Source organism: Dama dama, chromosome 2, assembly GCF_033118175.1.
Source record: "Dama dama isolate Ldn47 chromosome 2, ASM3311817v1, whole genome shotgun sequence".
Taxonomy (NCBI): Eukaryota; Metazoa; Chordata; class Mammalia; order Artiodactyla; family Cervidae; genus Dama; species Dama dama.
The window spans coordinates 38112158-38138394 of record NC_083682.1 but is presented as its reverse complement, the minus strand read 5'-3'; the positions used below and the strand labels follow the sequence as shown (position 1 = coordinate 38138394).

General features: G+C 43.0%; 1 protein-coding gene across 18 annotated transcripts in view; it reads left to right on the top strand.

Moving 5' to 3' along the window:
• Positions 1-26237, top strand: part of DLG2 (discs large MAGUK scaffold protein 2) — a 2226746-nt gene that overhangs the window by 2128907 nt on the left and 71602 nt on the right. For all 18 annotated transcript variants that reach the window (XM_061119788.1, XM_061119779.1, XM_061119776.1 and 15 more), the window contains one exon: positions 22736-22912. In XM_061119788.1, coding sequence (XP_060975771.1) covers positions 22736-22912 — 177 coding nt within the window. The remainder of the gene's footprint in view (positions 1-22735; positions 22913-26237) is intronic.

Genomic DNA, 26237 nt, shown 5'->3' with positions numbered 1-26237 from the left:
GTGTAAAATAATTCTATTGGCATAATAATAAAAATGAACTAATTAAATCTCATTATTTGCCCTGCCCTTTACACATTTTTCTCATTATGCAAAAGAAAGCCTCCATAAGTGATCACTGGCTACAGCCTTGTGTTTCTAGCTCAGGCTCCTTTCAGCAATCTCAGTGCACGGAGTATATTAGTATCTTCACCATCTAACGATTTCCCAAGGCAGAGGAGGGTAAGTGACAGCTTCCTGGGTCATTACAAGTCAGCTGCGATGTTTATGTGTAGAAAAATGCTGGCAAGGGGTAAGTCTCAGGAAACCATAAACGCTCCCTGGTGCCATGTTCACTGTGGGGTAGGGGAGAGGCCCATAGATTTGCAGGCAGAAGATGTTAGAGTATTGACTCAACCAGTTACTAATGTGTGACCTTTAAGTCACTTCAACTCTTAGAAGCTCAATTTTATTATCTATAGAATGGATCTACTAAATCCATCTTTGCAGAATTGCTGTGAATGTTAAAAAAAAAAATTATATTCCTGGACTTCCCTGGTGGTACAATGGATAAGAATCCATCTGAAAGGCAGGGGACGTGGGTTCCATCCCTGCTCTGAGAAGGTTGCACATGCCGTGGAGCAGTTATAAGCCCACGCCCCACTTCTAAGCCTGTGCTCGAGAGCCTGTGCGCCACGACTGCTGAACCTCTGTTCCGCAGCTACCGAAGCCTGAGCTCCCTAGAGCCTGTGCTCTGCAATAAGAGAAGCTACCACAATGAGAAGCCTGGCCACCGAGCTAGAGAGTAGTCCTCGCTCACCGCAACTAGAGAAAGCCGGAGCACAACAACAAAGACCCAGTGCAGCCAAAAACAAATAAATATTAAAAAAATTCCACTCCTAACACTCTGCATTGTCCTTGCTAGTGATTCAGTAAATGACAGCTATTTATATTATTGTTATCCTCTTCATCATCCACCTTCTCTTCATCATCTTCTCTAGGTCTCATTATAAATCAGAGAATAAAACTGCTTATTCCATGGAGTTACCATGAGGACTGAGTATGTGAAGGTGCTCTGTCAACAACTTGTCATCACTGTACATTGTTCTTGAAAATAAGTAACAAACAGACTTGAACATCTGGGAAACCCTTATCCCTAAGCTACAGTATAAATAAACGGTTTTTATAATCTTTGAGGAAAATCAAAATTGCCTTTTATCTGCAGAACCTGAAGTCTCCTAACAAATGGCTGCTAGCTTGGAACTGAAGGTCTGCGGGACGCATAGATAGAGCGCAGGGGATGGGGGCAGGGCCACTTCATCACTCGCCCTTTGCAGTCACCAACAGGCAGGTTTGGGACTTCATCCAGGCTTTACAGGAACAGAGAAGGGGCATTCATTTATGATGCCAAATGCAGGGTCAAAGAATGATTTAATCAAAAAGGTCATACACCATGATCAAGTTGGTTTTATTCCAGGGATGCAAGGATTCTCCAGTATATGCAAATCAATCAATGTGATACACCGTATTAACAAATTGAAAGATAAAAACCATATGATAATCTCAATAGATGCAGAAAAAGCCTTTGACAAAGTTCAGCACCCATTTATTGTTAAAACTCTTCCAAAAATGGGCATAGAAGGAACCTACCTCAACATAGTAAAGGCCATATATGGTAAGCCTACAGCAAACATTATTCTCAATGGTGAAAAATTGAAAGCATTCCCCCTAAGATCAGGAACAAGACAAGGGTGTCCACTTTCACCACTGTTATTCAACATAGTTCTGGAAGTCCTAGCTACAGCAATCAGAGAAGAAAAAGAAATAAAAGGAATCCAGATTGGAAAAGCAGAAGTAAAACTCTCACTGTTTGCAGATAACATGATACTGTACATAGAAAACCGTAAAGATAGTATCAGAAAATTACTAGAGCTAATCAGTGAATTTAGCAAAGTTGCAGGTTACAAAATCAATACACAGAAATCATTTGCATTTTTATATACTAACAATGAAAACTCAGAAAGAGAAATTAAGGAATCAATCCCATTCACCATTGCAACAAAAAGAATTAAATATCTAGGAATAAACTTACCTAAGGAGACAAAAGAACTAGACACAGAAAATTATAAGACACTGATGAAAGAAATCAATGACAACATAAACAGATGGAGAGATAGTCCATGTTCCTGGGTAGGAAGAAGCAATATTTGAAAATGACTATACTTCCAAATGCAATCTACAGATTCAGTGTGATCCCTATCAAATTACCAATGGCATTTTTCACAGAACTAGAACAAAAAATTTCACAATTCATATGGAAACACAGAAGACCCTGAATAGCCAAAGCAGTCTTGAGAAAGAAGAATGGAGCTGGAGGAATCAACCTTCCTGACTTCAGATTATACTACAAAGCTACAGTCATCAGAACAGTATGGTGCTGGCACAAAAACAGAAACATAGACCAATGGAACAAGAGAGAAAGCCCGGAAATTAACCCATGCACCTATAGGTACCTTATTTTTGACAAAACAAACAAGAATATACATTGGGACAAAGACAGTCTCTTCAATAAATGGTGCTGGGAAAACTGGACAGCTTCATGTAAAAGAATGAAATTATAACACTTCCTAACACTGTCCACAAAGATAAACTCAAAATGGATTAAAGACCTAAATGTAAGCCCAGAAACTATAAAACTCTTATAGGAAAACATAGGCAGAACACTCAATAACATAAATCTAAGAAAGATCCTCTGTGACCCACCTCCTAGAGTAATGGAAATAAAAACAAAATTAAACAAGTGGGACCTGATTAAACTTACAAACTTTTGCACAGCAAAGGAAACTATAAGCAAGGTGAAAAACACAGCCCTCAGAATGGAAGAAAATAATAGCAAATGAAGCAACTGACAAAGGATTAATTTTCAAAATATACAAGCAGCTCATACAACTCAATGCCAGTTAAACAACCCAATCAAAAAGTGGGAAAAAGACCTAAACAGACATTTCTCCAAGGAAGACATACAGATGGCTAACAAACACATGAAAAGATGCTGAACATCACTCATTATTAGAGAAATTCAAATCAAAACTACAATGAGGTAGTCAGAATGACACCAGTCAGAATGGCCATCATCAAAAAGTCTACAAACAATAAATGCTGGAGAGGGTGTAAAGAAAAGGGAATGCTCTTGTACTGTTAGTGGGAATGTAAATTGATACAGCCACTCTGGAAGACAGTATGGAGATTCCTTAAAAAACTAGGAATAAAACCACCTCGTGACCCAGCAATCCCACTCCTAGGCATATACCCTGAGGAAACCAAAAAGACACATGTATCCCATTGTTCATTGCAGCAGTATTTACAATAGCTAGAACATGGAAGGAACCTAGATGTCCATCAACAAATGAATGGATAAAGAAGTTGTGGTACATATGCACAATGGAATATTACTCAGCCATAAAAAGGAACGTGTTTGAGTCCATCCTGATGAAGTGGATGAACCTAGAACCTATTTTGTTTTCTGTTATACAGAGTGAAGTAAGTTAGAAAGATTAAGATAGATATCATATTCTAAAGCATATATATGGAATCTAGAAAAATGATACTGAAGAATTTATTTACAGGGCAGCAGTTGAGAAACAGACATAAAAAATATTACGGACATGGGGAGAGGGGAGGAGAGGGTGAGAGGTATGGAAAGAGTAACATGGAAACTTACATCACCATGTGTAAAATAGAGAGTCAGTGGGAATTTGCTGCGTGGCTCAGGAAACTCAAACAGGGGCTCTGTGTCAGCCTAGAGGGGAGGGATGGGGAGGCAGATGGGAGGGAGGTTCAAAGGGGAGGGGATATATGTATACTTATGGCTGATTCATGTTGAGGATTGACAGAAAACAAAATTCTGTAAAGCAATTATCCTTCAATACAAAAATAATAATAATAATAAAAAAGAATGATTTAAGGTAGACTTATTCTCAAGTACAGCTATAATCAAAGACCTGTTTGTGGTGGAACACTTTCCCCCTATTCAACATTCTGGAAATTCTGTAGACATTCCTGTCCTTCCTGATCATTCTATCCCAGAGGAAATGGAGTGAATTAAATGACTGAAAAATGAGGAGCAGAAATGGGCCTTGCATAATCCAATCCCCTGTCTTGGAAGTTTTTAGTGACTCTACCATCAACACTTTGTTTTTTTGTTTCCGAAAACCGACTGGGTAGAACTTCCAGCACCAATTCTCAACACCCACCCCCACCCTCAACACACATACACACACATGAACTCACACACACTTCTCACCTTTAATCTGGCTTTGAATCTCAACTCTGCAAGCTCTTGAACTTCTTCAAATATAGACACTATCCAGGATTTGGTCCTTAGCCTTCTCGTCTCTCCTCTTCCACTGTTAACTTGGCAGTTTCTTCTCATCTCATTCAATGATAAAGAATCTGCCTGAAATACGGGAGCTACAGGAGATGCCAGTTCCATCCCTGGGTTGGGAAGATCCCCTGGAGGAGGAAATGGCAACCCACTCCAGTATTCTTGCTTAGAAAATTCTACAGGCAGGGGAGCCTGGCGGACTCTAGTCCATGGGGCCGTGAAGAGTCAGACATGATTGAACGACTGAACCACCATATCAAAAATGATTGTTTGACTATCTATAAAAAGCAAAACAAACAAACAAACAAACCCGTGACTTCAACAGGAAGTTGCTTTCTATGTCATGTATACATGAAGCATCACAGTAAGCTGCTCAGGGCTCTTGTGGCAGTCCACAGGTTTCTCAGGAACCTGCACACTCCTTCCATACTGGTCTGTCATTTCTAGGGTTAGATCCTTGTCCTCAATGTCCAACCTCGCAGCCTGAGCACCAACCATCACATCTGTGTTGCTAAAACCAGGAAACGCAGAAGAATATGATCTGTTCCTTTTAAGTAGATTTCCCAGAAGCGCCATACACCCCTACTGGTTACATTTTGTGTGTTGGATCATACTTTCATGGATTTGGCCAAATGCAAGGAAATAATGAGAAACGTTGTCTTTCAGCTATACAACAGTGTTCAGTTGTACTTGGTTAAAATTTGGGCTTCTCTATCAATTTGAGAGAGAGGGGTAGAGGGCCAAACATGGCTTCAGTGATCAACTCTGGACTAACAACTTAAATCTGTCTCTAGACTTGACTTGCTTATAAGTGTAAATTCTCATTTCCAACCACTGCTTGATTTCTCTACTGACATACCATATCCAAGGCAAAAATCATTCACTGAATCTATTCATAGAAGAATAACTGGCTCTGTTGCCCTGGAATGTACTCATACACACAACAGGGTTGTGAGACTGTGAGATTAAGGCTCTCTGCATACAGAATGACACCTAGCCTCCTCATTGGGCCTTTCAAATTCCTCTGTACACTGTCCTCCATCTACTTTTCCAACCTCATTTCCCACCACACACCCAAGCAAACTCACTCACTAACCTCCAGGGGTTCTGGACAGTGGATAATTCTCTATACCTAAACCATCCTTCTGTAACTTGGTGCTTTTGTTTATTCTGTATCCTCAGCCCCTAATGTTCTTTATTTTCATCTTTCTTTAGCCAAGTCATATGCATTCTTCAAGGCCAGTTGCAAACACCACCTTTTCCTTGAAGCCTTGTCTGGTCGTTGGAATTAATGTTAATCTTTCTTCAATCTATTCAGTAGCATGTTGCTTGTCATCCTTTTTTGTGCCTTTTACATTACACCTTGTCTTATAATTATTTGTGCACCTAACTATTTCTCACGCTAGACTAGAATCACATTGAAGGAAGGGATCACAAACACACACAGTATGTAGCACTGGTTTTTTTTACATGCATTGGGTTGGCCTTTAAGCTCATTCAGGTTTTTCCATAAGACATAACAGAAAAACTGGAACGAACTTCTTGGCCAGCCCAATAGTATGTGGTTAACTCATGTAAGTTGAACCAATGGATGTTAACATGAAAGTAGGTGCTACAATTATCAGTCCTGCCCAGAGCTCAAAGGATGTGATCCTTCTCTTGGAGAGAAGATGCCCCTCAGAGGCAGACACACAGTGGACAGTTGCAACATGAGAGACAGATTTGGGTTCAGTTCCTAGGTCTTCCACTTGCCTACCAGTTAGCCATGGTCAAATTACTTAACATCCCTGAACCTTATTTTTTTCAGTTTGTAAAATGCAGAAATTAATAACTAATTCACAATGCTCTTATTATTTAATGCCAACATATGTAAAGCGCCTGCTCTAACGTCTAGGCAATCATAGGTGCTTAATAACTGTGAGTTTCTTTCCTCGTTTCCTCTTCCTTTTGAACTCCATGCTAGCAGAAAATAGATAGACTAAGGCATCATTACCTGGAAAAAAGAATGTAAACTGGTATTTTCATGTCATATGTCAGAAAAGACTGACTGAAGACAACAATGAAATTAAAACAATTTAAACCTATAACAGTTTTATCAAAACAACATTACTGGCTTAAAGCCACAAAAGAGTTATCAAAGGTATCAGATTTTGAAAACAACCAAAGGAGGGGGGAAAGGGAGGGAAGGAGAGAGAGCAAGGGCAGGGAAACATAAGAAATCCCCGTGGGAGACCAGTCTGAGTAAGGGACTACCTCTAGAGCCAATTTAGAGAAATCATGAACTTTGTGAGTCTACCATGAAATTACAAAAGCCCATATCTCTGTGGATCATCAAACAAATTTCTTCACTCAAATACATATTTCTTTGCCTACTTTATAGATTTCATATCCTTCCCCTGCTAGATGTCAGTAACTCCATCTTCCCTAACTGATTAAATGGATTTGAAAATGGCCCCTTGTGGATATTCCTTCCTGCCAGAATGGATCTAAATCTGTCCTCGGCAATGAGCCTCTTTCTTGCCAAACAGTCTACCTTGATTAACTTCACAACAAGTTGGTTCCCTTAGGATGCTCACCCATCTGTAAAGCAGGAAATCTTGCTCCCTACTGCCCCCAAATTACCTGTCTGTGTGGCATTTCTTCAAAACCCAATTCCTGCTTTCTTTTGGCAATTTTGTTGGGTATCAAGCATTCATTTTGCCTAATTATTCCACTGCCAGTTGCTGTTATGCCTAAATCTAAGTGATGAAAGAGCCATAAGCCACTTTTATGGGTTTTGTTTATAGTTTCCAACCTTTGATTCAAGGCAAAAAGTACTCCAGCCAAATGTGTGGCTATGATGGACAGCCTAGAGATTAGTATTTCTTTGACACTTGTATCAGATACCTCTGCCAAAACCAGAGGTGATGGGAAGTTCCTAAAGACATGAAATTCCAGCCTTAAAGGTTATCGCCAAGAGCTTAGGTCACAAGACCTTTTCTTTTGCTCTGTGGCTTAACCCCTGGCGCCATCAAGAACAGCTTGCATCCTTACAAAGCATGAGATCCAAACGCTCTGTTAGAAGCGGGTGGTTCGTCACTCAGGGTGGGCAACGCTTGGTGTGCTTCACAGACTGTACGGCTTCTACTGTTGCATTTAGTAAACTCCTTGATGGCTCAGCGGTAAAGAATCCTTTTGTGATGCAGGACACACAGTGTCCAGGTTCAATCCCTGGGTCAGGAAGTTCCCCTGGAGAAGGAGATGGCAGCCCACTCCAGTATTCTTACCTGGGAAATCCCATGGACAGAGGAGCCTGGCAGGCTACAGTCCATGGGGATGCAAGAGTCGGACACGACTTCTTGGCTAAACAACAAAACTAGACATACATTATGTAAAGGCAAAAATACCATCTTACTTTTTTACCTCAGCACCGAACACAGTAGGAAGGGCATTTAAGAAGCACTTAATAAACGTTGGGACCCAGGTGAGAAGAGAAAGCAGACAGGGTATTTATTTCTAAGGCGGTCCCCAAGCAGTGTTATGATCACTGAAAAATGGGACCATGGGATAGGAAAGGACAGTCATGGCTTCACATTACAGGCTGATGATTAGAGCTGTAGATCTCGCTGGCTCCAAGGGCCACTCTCCAGGGCTCAGTCTAGCAGCCCCAATTGTTCTCCCCTCTAGCTTCTCATCCAGACATCTTCCCTGGCATCATCCAAGCTTACCTTCCACTGGGTGCTGACTATGCTCAGAATAACTAGCGTCGCCAAGTTCATCTCATGCTTTCCTGCCCAGTTTACACACTTCAACCAGACATGATTGGCCAACTGAAGGGTTTCCCATTGACTTCTTTATCAAGCCCTGCCTTGGCTAACGTGAAAAATGGTATCAAGCTGCAATTTCTCATTCCTTCCTCCTCTCATTATAAGGACTGTTTCTCCACCTGTCAGATTCCTCAGTCCACACACACGCTCCACTTGATGTGCTGTGCAGAGCTTCCTCTTGTTCTCTTAGAAAGTGTTGGCATTCTAACAAGAAAATTTTTCTTCTTCTAAGGAACTGTCTTCTGCTTGTCAATATAAACAGCCTCTGAGAACAGAAAAGGGTCTTCTCCTCAAAACACATGCAACAAATATCTGTTGAAATGCATTCTGTAGTGTGATTTGTTCTCTCTCATTGAGAGAACTGATCACAGTTGCATCCCTCAGAGTCATCTCTAGTTATTTCAGGGAGGCATTGCTCACCTGTCCCAAAATGCTCCAAGGAGAATTTTCATCAAGCATCCATTTTGAAAACAAATGAACCTCTCTGGGAATTGGAGGTGCATTTGGGGGTATTGTAGCATCAATAAAAGAAGAGAGAGATTTCTTCGCTTCAGAGTGCTTGAGAATACTAGGTTGAAGTACTAGGTTGAAGATTTTTCACACTCTGATTTAAGGAATCCCGGGTTCTTCTTAGGGGCCTTTGGCTGCTGTGCAGTTGAAGTGGAAGAGACGCCAGAGTTCTGTTTTCCTCCCTGTTTTCAGCCAGAGGCTTAATTGCTAGGTTTCCAGAAGCCTTCTCTTAAAGAAAAAAAAAATTATTCTGGTAATAAAACTTTGCACGTAGATTGCAGTGAGAGAGATGGACAGACAGACAGATTCTGGCCAAAGTAAACATCCAGAACCTCTGTCCACCCCGTTGCCACCACCCTGATCAAGGCATCATCGTTGGATTTCTCCCTCAGCCTGCTCCCTGGGGTTTCAGCATTGACTCTTGCCCAGCGCACTTCTGTCCAACCCACTTTCCACTTTACGTCCAGAAAGATGTTTCCAATGCCTATCTGATCAACTCACTATCCTGTTTTAAATTCTCTAATGGCCTCCCAATGCCTGGAAGAGGGGAAAGTCTGTTTCACAAGGTCCCCCTGGGTCCCAGACTCTCCTTTGTTCTCTGGTCTCGTTTTGGGCCATCCAGGACATTGTCTTCCTTCAGGTTCCCTGCTGCTCTTGGGAGTGCCTGAATGCCTGTTCCCTCTGCCTCCCTCTGCTCATCCTGCAGGTCTCAGGTTAAACAGTTCCTCCTGGAAGCCTGCCTAACCCATTCTCCCCAGAGTAGGCTGTTTCTCTCCACTGAATACTCTCATGGGTTATTTGCCCATCTGCTTTTTAAGATGTATCATACTGGTGATTATTCCTTTCACATCTGTCTTTCCTCAGTTTCATAGGAGCACCTTGTTTTACTTGTTCACCGCTAAAACCCCAGTACTTAGTATAATGCCTGGCACACAATAGGTGTTTATTAACTGTGGCTGGAATGAATGCATGGCATCACAGTCTAAAAGCTGTGCGTGTTGACTGTTTTAGAGCAGTTCCACAGGACTCTCTGATTGCTTTACCAAATGGAATGAGAAAAGCATTAGGAAAAGCAAGCCATCGCCCAACTCTCTGGCCCACAGGAAACGCCTCTACTCCAGCCTCTTTCACATAATTCCAATAGAAGCACAAGCCCCAGGCCTGTCACTTAGGAAGAGCCAGATAAATGTTAAATAGATAGATTTATACTAAAAATGAAAAATGGTACTTCACCCCATAAAAGTTGAGTTGTAACATAGTTTTCTGTGCCAGTACATATTATTCTTGCAGTTTTCTGAGTATCTATGCACCAGACACCATATTGTAGTATGGTGTTTTACATATGTTACCTCATTTCAACCCAACAGCATCTAGTAGGCAGTGTCTTTTGTCAATTCAAGCTGCTGCAACAAAGAACCAAAAACTTATCAACATCGGACAAAAGAAGGCTGGAAGTCTGAAATCAGGGCACCAGCACAGTTGAAGGCCCTCTTCTGGGTTTCAGTTTGCTAATTTGTCATCATATCCTTGTATGATAGAGAAGAAAGAAAAAGCAACGTCTCTCATGACTTTTAAGCGTGCTAATCCACCCTCATTACCACATCTAATTCTAACTACCCCACAAAGGACCCACTTTGGAGGGTAAGTTTTCAACATACACATTTTGTGGGGGGCACAAACGTTCAGTCCATGGCAGGCAGAAATTAGTCTTCACACAATGAGAAACAGAATTTAAGGACCCTGATTATAGCCACAGAGCAAGTAGACGGTACAGCTGAGAAGTCTCCCAGATCTGGCCAGTACTTTCCATTATTCTGGTGCCTGGTGTGTAGTTGGTGTTTAATAGATGAATGAATGAATGAATGAATAACTTAACACGCAGTGCATGGAAAATGCTCTGGCATGGAGACTTCAGTGCTAAAGTTAAAAGCTTGTGCTGCTGGAATACGATTCTAACAATATTTACAGAATCTATAGATACTAAAAGTATAAACACTAATATTCTGTATATTGTCAGTTCCTTTTTCTTTCCCTAAATTCCTGAACTACTAGCCAAGGCTGGGACATTCCCTGTAGACATTTCATTCAATTAAGCAGAACTGCTGAAAAGAACTCTTCCCGAGCAAGTCAGGCTGCGGCGCAGCATTTGGCCTGTCTGCACTTTGCAGTCACTGAGCAGACAGTACCACAGGGGTTTGCAGATGTGCACAGGAAGAGGAGAGGAAGACAGGGTGACCCTAGCTGACCCATGATAAATATCAACACAATAAATATGTGTGTATATATATATGTGCATATACCGATACGGAGGGCCTTTCACTCTTAATTCATCGGTTCTCACAACAACTGTCAGATGGTTCCTGCCGTGTTTCAGCTGAATTCACTGTCACTGATGGTAGGATGTGCTCCGGGTGTCACAAAGAAAGCAAGAACGCTGTCTGCTAAGTTATGGATGCGAGGTGGCATTGGTAGTAGGATACTTCCTAACTTTTGAGCTATGAGGATGAAAACAGGGCACATCTTAGAACTCATAAAATATAGTATTTTAAATCCCATTTTACACAGAGGCAACCCAAAGGGATGAAGTCATGCTCACATGGATCACAGGATCACAGAATGTGGATTTTGAATTTGATTCAGTTCAATGTAGCCTCGTGCTGTGAACACCTCCTCCTCTGTGCTCTGTGGGAGAGACACAAAGACAAAGGAGACACTGTCCTAACCCTGAGGAGCTGAGCTGTCTAGCAGGGAAATAGCCTCATGGGCAAATCAACTAAGATGCCCCCTGCTAAGTGCAAGAATATGACCAGGTACAAGGTTGCAGCCTGGCACAGAGAGGGGAATGGATAGGCTCAGAGGGTTTCCAGGAGCGTCACGAGTTTCAAAGACTAGATTGAAATTCGTTGAATGATTTTATGCTTATTTCTTTACATCTCGTTAGTGCTTCAACTTTTTAAACAACGTTAAGAAAAATTCTTGGCTGAAAAATACCATCTGCAGCGTGTGAGTTGTAGTAGAATGTATCCAATAGAAGATGGGAGGCTCTTCCCTGGCCCAGCTCTTGTGCATGCTCCCAAGGAGAGATTCACAAGTGGAGAGGCTGAGGGAAGAAAGTGGAGTCTTCAAGACGTGAGATCACTGTTACCACAGAGGGGTTCCTGTTAGGGACACGCCTGCTCAGTTGGGTGGGGTGGGAGGGGTGCTACCAAGTCTCAGCTAATAGATCTGGGAGAGTCATTCCCTTGTTCATGAATTCCTTTCTCAACACATGCTGGGGGTTCCTACCCCAACGTCCTGTGGCACCTCACAGTAATTCTCAGGATATTGCCTATTATGCCCAATTTTAACTGTGTTTAGGGCCTTTGCACCGTTGTTTCTTCTTCTTAGAACACTTTCCTCAGAGCCCAGCATGACCAACTCCCTCGTCTCCTTCAGGCCTCCCCTCAGATGGTTTTCTCAACCAATCCTACCTTGAGCACCCTATTTATTTATTATTTTTTAATTAATTTATTTTAATTGGAAAATAATTACCCTACAATGTTGGAAGGCTTTTGCTATACATCGACATGAATCGGCCACAGGTGAACATGTGTCCCCCCCCAACCTGAACCCCTCTCCTACCTCCCTCCCCACCCCATCCCTCTGGGTTGTCCCCAAACACCAGCTTTGGGTGCCCTGCTTCATGCGTCAAACTTGCACTGGTCATCTATTTTACATGTGGTGATGTACATGCTTCAATGCTACTCTCTCAAATCATCCCACCCTCACCTTCTCCCACTGAGTCCAAAAGTCTGTTCTTTCCATCTATGTCTCCTTTGCCGCCCTACATGTAAGATCATTGGTACTGTCTTTCTAAATTCCACATATGAGTTAATACACAGTATTTGTCTTTCTCTTTCTGATGTACTTCACTCCGTTCAATATGCTCTAGGTTCATCCACCTCATTAGAACTGACTCAAAGGCATTCCTTTTTATAGCTGAGTAATATTCCATTTTGTATGTGTACGACAACTTCCTTATCCATCTGTCTGCCAATGGTTGCTTCCATGTCCTAGCTATTGTAAATAGTGCTACAGTGAACATTGGGGTACATGTGTCTCTTTCAATTCTGGTTTCCTTGGGTATATACCCAGCAGTGGGATTTCTGGGTCATGTGGCAGTTCTATTTCCAGCTTTTTATGGAATCTCCAAACTGTTCTCCATAGTGGCTGTACCAGTTTGCATTCCCACCAACAGTGTAAGAGTGTTCCCTTTTCTCTACTCCCTCTCCAGCATTTATTGTTTGTAGATTTTTTGATGATGGCCATTCTGCCTGGCATGCGATGATACCTCATTGTGGTTTTGGTTTGCATTTCTCTAATAGTGATGTTGAGCATCTTTTCATGTGTTTGTTAGCCATCTGTAGAAATGTCTGTTTAGACACTTTTTCCCACTTTTTGATTGGGTTGTTTGTTTTTCTGGTATTGAACTGCATGAGCTGCTTGTATATTTTGGAGATTAATCCTTTGTCAGTTGCTTCATTTGCTATTATTTTCTCCCATTCTGAGGGCTGTGTTTTTCACCTTGCTTATAGTTTCCTTCATTGTGCATAAGCTTTTAAGTTTAATTAGGTCCCATTTGTTTATTTTTGTTTTTATTTCCATTACTCTAGGAGGTGGGTCCTAGAGGATCTTACTGTGATTTATGTTGGAGAGTATTCTGCCTGTTTTCCTCTAAGAGTTTTATAGTTTCTGGTCTTATATGTAGGTCTTTAATCTATTTTGAGATTATTTTTGTGTATGGTGTTAGAAAGTGTTGTAGTTTCATTCTTTTACATATAGCTGACCAGTTTTCCCAGCATCACTTGTTGAAGAGACTGTCTTTTCTCCGTTGTATATTTTTGCCTCCTTTGTCAAAGATAGGATAAGGTCCCTATTTATAAATGCAACCTTAACCACCACAATTCTTCCCCATCTCAAAATCTTGATACCTCTTACTTTGCTCTATTTTTAACTTGTTCTATACCAATTAGCCACTCCTAACTTAATATACTCTTTGCTTACTTATCAGGTTTATTGGTTTTTTGCCCATCTTCTCTTACTAGAATATAAGCTCCATGAAGTCATGAAATTTTGTCTTGTTTTCGTTCACCGATAGACCCCAAGTTCCTAGAATCATCGTTGGTACACATTTAATAAATATTTGCTGAATGAATAAATGAGTAGCTGAATTAATATACCCCATACTCATGAAAAATGAAAATGTTAGTCGCTCAGTCATGTCCAACTCTTTGCAGTCCCATGGATGGTAGCCCTCCAGGCTCCTCTGTCCATGGAATTCTCCAGGCAAGAATACTGGAGTGGATAGCCATTCCCTTCTCCAGGGGATCAGCTGGAGTTGAATCCCTAGTCTTCCTCATTGCAAGCAGATTCTTTACTCTCTGAGCCACCAGGCAAGCCCACTCCTTACTGGTATCCTCAACCAAATATTAAGCTCCATGAGGACAGGAAGCAAGCCTCTTGTGTTTTTTCTGAGTCCTCGGCAAAAACAGTGATTGGCACGTAATAGGCACTCTGTAAATAATGTTGCTTTTAATATTTCAGTGACTGTTATCTCATGCATGTAAATTAAATCACATCCTGAACTCAGTGTTTTCCCCAGGTGAGTAAGGAAGCATCTTCTGTCTTCTCTCACTGCCCTCTTTCAGTAGGTGATAATGGGAGCCTTAATGGGTATATATGAGATTTTGAGGTGAAGTTATCCCTAATTGCAGATTTTCTCTTGCTTCAGTCTAGTCTGGTAGTTTCCACAGTTTTCTGACATTCACAAACAAAGAAAATTTTAAAAAAAAGAAAGTATTGGTGGAGCTGAAGTCATTATCCAGGAGTCTGGTTTTGTGGTATGTGAATTTCATCATTGATCCAGATAAACTACCACTAAGGATTTGGGGAAGGTGTATGGACTGTTCTTGGATGTCTTTCCCCCCTTTTTCATTTGCTCATGAGAGAGATGAACTGTCTCCAACACCTTCTTCTAAGCCCAGCACCACATCAGCTAGTATCAGTTGTCAATCAGTAAATACTTAAGGTGTTTTTGGAAAGCAGAGATAGGGTTGCTTTACTTACGCTCCAATGAGCAACACTAGAAGAGGGGTGGAATTTACGGGGACGAAGTTTAGATTTTAGATTCAATGAACAAACATAGAGCTCTTACTGAGTACTAAAAGCTCTGATACATATAATTCTCATGAGGACTCTGTTGGATAAGGATTCTTGCCCTTTATTTTGTACCTCTGGAGATAGCGGTACAGACATGAAAATCACATGAGTGCTTAACTGGCAGAGCCCCTGTCTGAACCTAGGACTATGTGAGGTCTCACGATCTTGACATTAGTCTTCTGTATATAAATTTAAATATTTAGATGATAATTGTGTATCAGCAATAAAGAAACTCCAAATCAGGATATTCTTTTTCTCTCGCATTGCAGTCCACTCCAGTATTCTTGCCTGGAGATCCCACAGACAGAAGAACCTGCCAGATTATAGCCCATAGGGTCGCACAGAGTCGGACATGACTGAAGCGACTTCGCACACATGTACTGCAAGCTTACTAATTTGTGACACTAAGGCCCTAAAAAGTAGATACCAAAGTTTGCTCTGCATTTTTAGGTCAGATCAGAAATACAAGGCTGCAGTCGGGGCTTTGTCAGCCTTTCTGAATATCTTGATTAATATATCTCGATGGTCTGACAAACCAAGGCCAGAACATAAAGAGCTCTTAGAACTGTCATAAAACGTGGGCTATTCATCCTTGTCATGTTCTTCTTTCCCATATTTCATTTGCTGAGTAGCCAGCTGATAGCATTTGGGGGGGAAAGACAGTGGTTTTGAGATGATTAATCTTTACAGCCTCACCCAACCCTGAAAGCTGAAGTGCCACTCGCTGTGGTCTGTCGAGCCTGCCTTTGTGCAGGTCCAGATTTGCCTCTGCTTCCCTCCGATGGGGGGCCTGTCAGCCGGTGCTGCCGTGTAAACCAACCTGACAGATGATAGGACAGCCTGGGAGAGAAGGCAGCCTGGAATGGGCCCCGTCCCTGGAGACTCTGATGATGAGTTGTCTGAAATGATCAACTTGCAGACCTCCAGACATGTGAAATCGGCTCATGCCACATCCCTTGGGGAATTGGGAGCGCTGGAGACTCAGGAGAAACAGAGAGACAGAGAGTTGTTGCCCCCGGAAATGATGCTTCCTCCCTGATTATGATCAAAACGCCACCGCTGTGCAGAGGCCCAGACTGTGAGGACCTCTGGTTGGTGCCCAATTAGTTCCATCTTCCTTCATGACAGTGACTGCCTGGTGCCTTGGGTCCAGTAGAAACTGGCATTTTCCCAATAGCCCCCTCACATAAAAGGAAACACTGGCGTGTTGAAAAGGGTCTCTTTAAAGAACACAAACCTGCCTTACTGGGTTATTGGTGATTAAGTGGAATAACCCATGTGATACCACAGTCCATGGTATAGAGTGTATTTACCCTTCTGTAAAATGGGAACAATGCTTGCCTTTTAAGTGGTCTTTTTTTCTAAACTTTTATTTTGTACTGGGGTATAGCCAGTTAACAATGTTGTGATAGTTTCAGGTGACAGGGGACTCAGCCATCATATGCTTGTATTCATCCTCCCCCAAAACCCCCTGCTATCCAGGCTGCCGCATAACACTGAGCAGAGTTTCCTGTGCTGTAGAGTAAGTCCTTGTTGCTTATCTGTTTTAAATATAGCAGTGTGTACATGACCATTCCAAACTCTTAAGGGTTATCTTTTGAATCACAAATAATAAATACCCAGAACAGCGCCTGACATGTTGTAGGCTTACTATGTGCTCAGCAGCCATTCAGTAAACAGCAGCATCGTGGTCAATGGCCTCTTAGCAAGGATTGGCAGAGGCTAGCCTGTTCCCATCCTCTAGACTGATTTTGGTGGTGGTTCTCACCACTGTTTTCACTGGGGGAAGTTTAGTATTGAGATGGATGGGAGAATAAGTGGCCTTGACAGAGCTAAGTTTGGACATGATGACTCATCTACAGGGGTGTATATGGCTTCTCAAGGAGATGTGAGAAGACATCGGTCCAGAGCTGCATGTCACCCTCCACCTGGGGTGGATATGTTCTAACTTGAGAGACAGGAATGGTGCACATATGTTCGTCATTTCCTACAGAAGCCAGGGAGGCCTATGCTGGGTGTCACTGGCCTTCCTTACCTGCTATTTCCAACTGCCCAGGCCTTTACAGGAAAGCAAGTGAACTATTGAATTCCAAGAATTACCCTATGACGGGCATAGGTGACAGACTGAATAACAGAAAATAACTTTTCTTGATCATCTCTTATGGGCTAGATTCTGGGGCTGGGAGGAATGTGAACCTTCCCCATCCCCATGCTCATGCAAAATAGAATTTGCAAATGTTAAAAAGCACAAAGCAGAATGAGATCAGAGTATATGAGAGGGGAACTTAACTCCCAGGGAAGGAGCTTGGGGCTTGATGAGGAAGATACCCCAGAGTAACCTTCAGTGAGACACATAAATATTAACCACGTGTAAATTTACCTCATTTCCCCAAAGCATCTTAAAGAACAAAGGCATAGGGCACAACAGCTGAAGCCCACCTTGATAGCTGACGTACTCCTGGACATGTTGCTTAATTTATCGAAGTTTGTGTTTCCTGCTCTGCAGCACAAGGCTAAAATACACATTTCAGGGCAGCGTGAGAACTGGGCATGTGCTCAGTAAACTACATGCGCCTCTCTCCTGACGTCTAGTCCACAGTGTCAGCGTCAAGGCGATCATCCATTGATCATGAAATCTTTGGGGATGAGATCTAAGTACTGACTGCATTCCTTATCAGGAGCTCCAAGCTGAATTCTGCAATCAGAGCACAGGCGTTTGATTCAGACACATCTGTCTTGTTTAAATCCTGATTCTGCCACTTACTAGCTTTTTTTTCATTTCGGCTCTTTGACTCTCATTTCTTTTATGAGATCCAAAATGCTTACATGGCAGGATTGTTAACAGAAATAATAACGAAGGGGATTCATTCTGTGCAGGTCTTGGGAACTTTACAGGCACCGTGCCATAGCAGTATCTCCATGACGGTCTTGTGTGTTCATGCCATCGTTATCTGCATGTGATCAATGAGAGAATGGTCGTCTATGGTTAAGAGGTCATCTAAGAGGTTAAGCCACAGACCTAAAATTCACAACTAGCAATGACAGAGTTGAGACTTAACACCCAGATCTTTCCTTTCTCCAAAGCTTGGTGTATAACTGGTATGCTGGCTCAAACCCAGCAAATTGAGGGAGACAGTGAATAGAATGTCTTTAGCACATTGTGGGACACTTAATAAGCACAATTTTAGTCTGGTGCCTAGGTCTCTGCAGCCAGGCTGGCCTGCCATGAGGACAAGCATCTGCTTCACCCCTCCCTCCCTAGGCTTCCCTGGGGGGCAAGGGGCCGCCACATGCTGAAATGCAGGAGGGGCAGGAGGGATGGGAGAGCCATTGAATTATTCATGTCTAATTCCACTTGTCTAATGGACTTGTTAAAAGCACCCTGGGTGGAAAGTGTGAGTCTTAATGGCATTTTATAAAAGTAGCTGTGATGAATTAGCACATAAAGCAAATTAAAAGCAGCTTATCACTTTTTAAAATAGGTGGCGGGGCACTGTAGCCTCTTCCCCAGATGTGATGATCCATTAATATCCAAAGGAGCCAGGAGCTGCTGAAATGTGTCAGCTGCTTGTTTTTAGGGACCTGGCGAGTCTAAATCAGTGTAATCCTAGAGAGGCAGTTTGTCCAAGATAATAGAACTCATGGAGAGAGCGTGTTGCTGATCCCAGGGGTGGGAAATCTCCCCTCAGGAATACTTGGGGGAACTTCCCTGGTGGTCCAGTGGCTAAGATTCCATGCTCCCAGTGCAGGCCCAAGTTCAGTCCCTGGTCAGGGAACTAGATCCCACATGCCGCAACTAAGAGTTCCCATGCCGCAACCAAAGATCCCACATGTTGCAACTAAGACCCAGCACAGCCAAGTAAATAAATGTTTTCTTGAAAAGATGACTTGAGACTGGAATGGAGCTCAGTAGAATGAATGGGTCACCTGCTGAGGACCTTTGGGATTGGTTTCTGCTGCCCTCCCCTTACAGACCGGGACCCTGAGACTTGAAAGAAATGGAGCTTTCAAAGTGAAAGTGTTAGTCGCTTAGTTGTGTTTGACTCTGAGATCCCATGGGCTGTAGCCCATCAGGCTCCTCTGTCCATGGGATTCTTCAGGCAAGAATACTGGAGTGGGTTGCCATTCCCTTCTCCAGGGGATCTTCCCAACCTGGGGCTCGAACCCAGGTCTCCTGCTTTGCAGGCCAGGCTCTTTACCAGTCTGAGTCACCAGGGGCTTTCAAAGATCATCCTAAATATTTCCACAGAACTTTCTGAAGGTCTGCCTTGTACCCAGCACTAAACTGGGTCTTGAGTACACAGAGGAGTTTTAGATATCTTTGTACACAGTCCATATGACAGCTTCTGAGTGGCACAGTTGGGACTCAGAAATTGGAATTAAAATCCCAGTGCATTTTTCAGAATAACTATCCTAGTAGTATTAGCTAACATTTATTGAGCACTCGCTACTGCCAGGCTGTGTTACAATACTTCACATGTATTATTTCATTAAATCCTCACCACAACTCTTCAAGGTGGCTGGTGTTATTACTATGCTACTTTATAATTAAGAAAGCTCGAAACCCAGAGATGTTAAGTACCTTGTTCAAGATCACAGTTTAAAAGTTGCAAACCCAAGTAGTCTGACCCTAGAGCCTGCCTTCTTGGCCACCACCTGCCAGCTTTCCTGATGCCTTTTTACCTCCAGTCCCCACACTTTACATCCAGAAGAACCTGAAGCTGAACTAGAGGTTTGGAGACCTTCAGATAAGGAATACTGGGGACAGGAGCTGAGCGGTAAGGGAACTTCAGGGATCTGGGGGAGAAGAGGTGGTCAGCTCTGAAGGGAAGATTAGAATTTCCTGGTACGGCCAAGTCATGGGCACTGTAATGAAATAACCAGGGATGTGCATTTTGGAGTCAGGCCTTATTCTGGGTCCAGTTTCTACCACGTGTTTACTTGTGACCTGAGGCAGATTTCTGAACTTCCTGAACCTCCTCTCCCATCTATTAAACAGAGATACTAATAGTTACCTTTCAGGTTGTTGTGATGTCAAATGTAGGACAATGAACACAAAGGGCCAGGCCCCCTAATGTGGGCATGAATAGTGCTTGTCATCATGATTCTCATCTTTGCCCCCTTGTCACCACCTTCACTCCCTCCCAGACTGACGTGGGGTCAGGGGGCAAGGTGGAGACCACTGAACTAGGACTTAGGACTGAGAGCTCAACACTCCAGCCCCAGGTTGCTGCCTGTAAGCCACGTATCCTGCGTTAGTTGGAGGGGGCCTCACTTGGTATGCCCCCCACCTGTAAAAAGGGGATACTAAGTACTGTGTCCGTTGTACTTTTTTTCTAGGAATGGATCGAGGCACAAATGAGAAAGTGTATGTAAATATGGTTTCCAGTCTATGAAGTGAGTGTTGGGGGTCCTGAGGACAACTCCCAACTAGGAGGGCTTGTCGGACTCTCATCTTCACGGCTATGATTTATTGCAGAAAGTGGATACAAAGCGAGCTCAGCAAGAGGAAAAGAGCCTGAGACAAAGTCCAGAGGAAATGAGGTGCCAGCTTGCAGGAGTCCTCTCCCAGTGCAGTCAGGAAGGACAAGCTTAAGTCCTCCAGCGATGGATTGTGACAACAGGTGTAGAGTGTTGTCTACCAGGGAAGCTCCTAAGACTCAGTGTCCAGGGATTGTATCTGGGGCTGCTCACACAGGCGCCCTCTCTGCCTGGCACCTACCACAATTCCAGACTCCCAGGGGAAAAGCAAGTATTCGGCTTAAATGATACTGTTTATGTAGACAGTTTAGGCACAGTAAGCCATTCTTAACAGGAAATGGAAAGAAGCCTCCCAAAAGCTGAGTTCCCAAATGTCAGCCAAGGGCGGTCCTTATATACCAGGCCTTTTTAAGGGATGCAGCCTCAGGACTATTATGTCAGTCTGTTTTTGCACAGAGTAGAACCCATAGAAAGGATGTTTAAAAGTATACACTCAAAAGGGGAAAAGGAGGTGTATAACAACAACAACAGCGGTTCATACTTAATGACTGTCACTGTGTGTAGGCACTTTTGTGTATGCTTTACATGTATTACCTTAGGCAGCATTTCATCCATAGCACAATCCCATGATAGAGGCACGGTTATCATCTCCGTTGTTGAAATCACTGTGTCCCATACGGGGGAACTGAGTCCTCAGAGGGACTCAGGAGGGTGCCTGGGTTACCAGCTGTGTGACTGGTAAGAGAGAAGTGCCAGGACCAGAAGACAGCCCTAACAGTGTGGCCCCCGAGTCTGCTTTCTTAGCCACTATTAGACTACATTCTGCCCGATGCATCCAATATGTTATTTCATTAAAGCTCACAGCAGCTCCGAGTGAATATAGTTATTGGACTAATTTTGCATTTAAAAAGCTGTGGTTCTGCAATGTTAACTTGTGTCTCATCCGCCAGCCAGAGAAATGACAGAGTCAGGAGTGGGTCTCTGCCTCCTCTCAGCCCCCTTTTCCTGGCGAGGGTTTTGTGAAGTCTTTGGTAAGGAAGATGCAGATGGTTACGGTGGAAATGAGTCATTCTGGGAGCTGAGACACCCCCCTCACCATATTCCACCACTTGGGGACAGAGTTAATGGAAGAAGGGCTGTGTTGCAAGTAATTCAGCTTTTCCTGCAGTATTTGAGGGCTGATGCCTTCAACTCATTTGGGTTGCCATCACAGCAGATGTGACATTTCTTTCATGAGAGGGGGGAAAAGAAAGAAAAAGAATCACACTCAGTCCTTGGTGATTTTAGACAAATCTGCCCACCAGATCTAGCTAGTTTTGCTTGCATAGTGGCTACACTCTAAGGAAATTGTTAGAATAGAATCAAAGTGGAAATAAACAAGGACACGGCAAAGTCTGCTTCTCCAGGGAAATCACAGGTAGTGTGTGTGTGTGTGGTGATGGTTTGTGGGAGACACAGAAAGAGTTGGACAGATTGTCAGCTGCTTGGGGGCAAGAGCTAAGGTCTTGGTCATCATTTAACTCTGCTTCCAACTCCTTTACCCCACCAGTCATGCCTAATACAGTGTTAGGCTTAGCAAAGGCTCAGTAAAGGCTTTTTAGTGGGGAAAACATGATACATACGGCGAGAATTACAATTCAGAGTGATAAATGCAATGACAAGGTAGGCTTGGTATTCTGTGGAAGCAGTTTGATCCATCTGAGATTTTTTCATCACACAAAATGCTGCACTCAAAAAGATGCCCATCATTCTCTTCATTATTTACTTCTTTATAGTGATTTATAAAATTTGATTGTAGTGAGAGAGAAAAAAAATCTCAATAAGGTACTAACCTACCTTTATCATCTTCCGTTATTACCTTGTTGCATGTGATGATCTCCACGAAGCAGTATCCCAGGTTTTTTTTAATATTTTTCTTATTGTGGCAAAGTCACATAATATAAAACATACTATTTTAGCCATATTTAACTGTACAGTTTAGGGGCATTAAGTGCATTCAGATTGTTATGCAATTCTTACCACCATCCATCTCCTGAATTTTTCACCTTTCTAAAATGAAAACTCTGTTCCCGTTAGACACTAACTCCCCTTCCCCCCTCCTCACTCTCCACTCCCTGGAGTCTGACATCTACCAGAGAGCAGAACCCCAGGTTAAGGGCCCTAATAGGCTGCCCTTGCAACCTCCAGGAGAAGTAAGAAGTAACCTTGATTTGTTACCAAAGCAGTGGGAACATTGACTGGGATTCCAGGGGTTAGTCCTGGGAGTGTGTACCCAGTGGACAGGGGGTTCTCAGGGCAAGAGTGAATAATCGAAATGATGAATCCTAGATCTGAGCTGCCAGAGATTCCTAACATTGCTGTCTCATGTCCTTTCTTCCAGAGCCATGTTTGACTATGACAAAAGCAAGGACAGTGGGCTGCCAAGTCAAGGACTTAGTTTTAAATACGGAGATATTCTCCACGTTATCAACGCCTCTGATGACGAGTGGTGGCAAGCCAGGAGGGTCACGCTGGAGGGCGACAGTGAGGAGATGGGGGTCATCCCCAGCAAGCGGAGGTAAGGAGGCCTTTCCCATCCCGAGGATTTGCCGCTCACCTCCCCGGGGTGTGGAGGGGAGGGGAGATGAAGATGTGGCAGACCGTTCCCAGGATGTGTTTGAGGGGGTTAGTCAGTCTGCGCAGAAATTGTCAGTGGGGACAGGGGACACAGATTAAATATTCTCCCTCTTCTCACGTTAAGTTTTTACCCAAACTGGTAACCGTGATACAGCATAAAGCCAGAAAGAGGATGTGCTTATCTTGCCTCCCTAACACCTGCCGGCTTTCATATGTTCAGAGGCATGTTTATCAGCTTGTGTGCTGACTTACAGACTCAGAGGGGTTACTACAGAGGTTCATCATTTACCGGGTTACTTATAGGAAACCCAGGTGAAAGCCAAGTAAAATAGAACATTTTCAAAGCTGAGGTCCTGGCTTTGTATTCTGTCCAAACATTGATGGGAAAAGACTAAAAAACTCCAATCCAGAATCAGATACTTGGGGATAAACAACATGGTCCTGTCCAGTACAAAGAACTATATTCACTATCCTATGATAAACCATTGTGGAAAAGAATATTTAAAAAGAATGTATACATATATATAACTGAATAACTTCACTGTGCAGCAGAAATGAACACAACATTGTAAATCAACTATACTTCAATTTAAAAAATTAAAAGCTAGTTTCACTGGAGGAAAAAAACAGAATTATATTCTTGAGCTGTGAGCTGCTGAACACCTGGTGAGTTCCAAAGAGTGGGTTTACAGAGGTTTCTTTACAGCTTCAGTTACTCTTGGTCCCCACCCCAACCAGCTTCCACTCAGATATTTAGTTCTGTATATATTTCCTAAGTCAAGACTGTTATGTTCTAGTGTATGTATGGCTGAGTCCCTTCACTGTTCACTGAAACTATCACAGTTGTTAATCGGCTATGAAGTAAAGTGTTAGGGCTCAGTTGTGTCTGACTCTTTGCAACCCCATGGACTGTAGCTCTCCAGGCTCCTCTGTCCATGGGATTCTCCAGGCAAGAACACTGGAGGGGGTTGCCATTTCCCTATCCAGGGGATCTTCCTGACGCAGGGATAGAGCCCATGCCTCCTGCATCGTGGAAGCCACCAGGGAAGCTCTGTTACTTGGCTAACCCCAACATACAACCAAAAGTTCAAAAGAGAAGGAATATTATGCTCTTTCTCTTCTAAGCATTTCTTAACTCTGCTCTTGAAAGGCAGGAATAAACTTCAGAACAACCACGTCCTTCATCTGTCCCCAGCAGCTTCTGCCCATCACTGCTAGAAAGGAGCTCTTCTTCCCATGAGTATCCTCTTGGCACCAAGATACTGTCTGAGAAACAAATGATCTGCTCCCTAGAGATGAGATGGTATGAAGTCAAAGTCAGGAATAATGTTTATTCAAAACAGTCACTATCTTTTTTCGAGCCACAAAGGGCTCTCCTCCTCGAGTCCAAACATCCCAAATACCTTTGTAGAAAGTCCTCCTGAAGCCGAGTATTCAAATGCTGCGCACACAAAGCGGCCCAGTGACCGAGGTAGCGCCAGCCACAGGGGCAAGATGGGGATTCTCCCCAAGAATAACTGTGGGCCATTTGAACCCCGGAGAAGCCTGCTCCCCCGGCCTTTCCTCCCGGTGGCCGCACAGCCCAGGGTGAGTGTGAGGAAAGCGGGCACCGTGACTGTCTCCCTCCCCACCCTCTATGCCTGGGCCTGTGGGTCTCCCACCAGCAGACAGTTCTCTAAACTCCTGGAAGTACAAGTGAAAATATTAGTCACTCAGTCACATCCGACTCTTTGCGACACCGTGGACCATAGGCTTCTCTGTTCATGGAATTCTCCAGGCAAGAATACTGGAGTGGTTTGCCATTTCCTACTCCAAGGGATGTTCTCAACCTGGGGACTGAACCCAAGTCTCTTACATTGCAGGCAGATTCTTTACCATCCAAGCCTCTGGGCTCCTGTGTAATTGTCTGACGTTGCTTTGAGAGGACATTCTGAGTTTGTAGTTTTTTCTGTTTTCTGAATTTGAAGCAGTAACTCCCAGGAGTAGTATATATTCTGTTTTTCCACTTCCATTTAATTTTGAAAAATATCAAGGCAGCGAGCATTTTGGTTTGCTTTGATGTGATTAATCAGAGCTGTCTGCAGGGCTGTTCTGTAGAAGAAGGAGCCATCTTGTTGAATACAGGTAGAAATGGGTGGAGAAGGAAAGCTGTCTGGAAAGAGATTTCAAGTAATTTTAAGGAAATCCTTTTAGTAGTTGGAGCTGCCTAGAGATGGTATGGGTTACCTGGGAAGACAGTGGCTTTGACACCGAGGGAACATTATGAAAACTTAAGGTACGCCCACTCTCTCCCTCACACAGACACACAGAGTGCCTCTGATTCAGCCCATCTGGAGATCTGTATTTGTGTGTATGTCCCTGTAGATGATTCTAATAATGGAAGATTCCGGGGCACTAAGTATTACAAAAGGGAAGCAAGCTTTGAGTGGGACAGCCGAGCTACGCAATTTTCTGTCACTTTCCAACCCTGAGATTCTGTGATTCTAACCAGTCTTGTCAATATTTCATTTGTGCAACTGTACATCACTGTCCTCCAAGGAACATTCTCAGTGTTAGTCCTCCTGGGTAATTTTCTGCCTGCTGGAGGTCATTCTTGAATTGGCTCTCTCTCAGATATTTTAGAAGGAAATGGCAACGCACTCCAGTATTCTTGCCTGGAGAATCCCATGGACAGAAGAGCCTGGTGGGCTGCCGTCTATGGGGTCGCACAGAGTCAGGCACAACTGAAGTGGCTTAGCAGCAGCAGCAGCAAATATTTTAGGAGAAAACCATCCTAACCACCATGCTGGCCTGGAGACTCTAATGTTGACATTTGCATTCTTGCTCATGAGGGTGCAGCATTGCCCATCTCATCTGTGTGTGTGTGTGTGTGTGTGTGTGTTTATGGCTGTAAATGTATTTATATTAAATTTTCTCCTTAGGATGGTAACTCTTTCCAAAAGTGTTACTATTATTGTTTTATGTGTTTATAAAAGTAACACATCTCATTGTAGAAAATGGGAAAATTTAGAAAAGTATCAAGAAGAAATAAAAATCACTTATAATCATACCCCACAAAGCATTCTTGTGCACTTACCTTAATGCAATTTAAAATCTGTCATGAGCCTTCCCTAGGGCTGCTCTTTAATGCTTAGCTTCTAAAGGAGGCACTCTCATTTTATACTGCATTCAGCATCTTATAACTATAGCTCAGAATAAGTGGTTGCTGCTACACATATGATTTATTATTAGATTAGGGTTATTTTTTCAATCCTTAATTCCTCTCT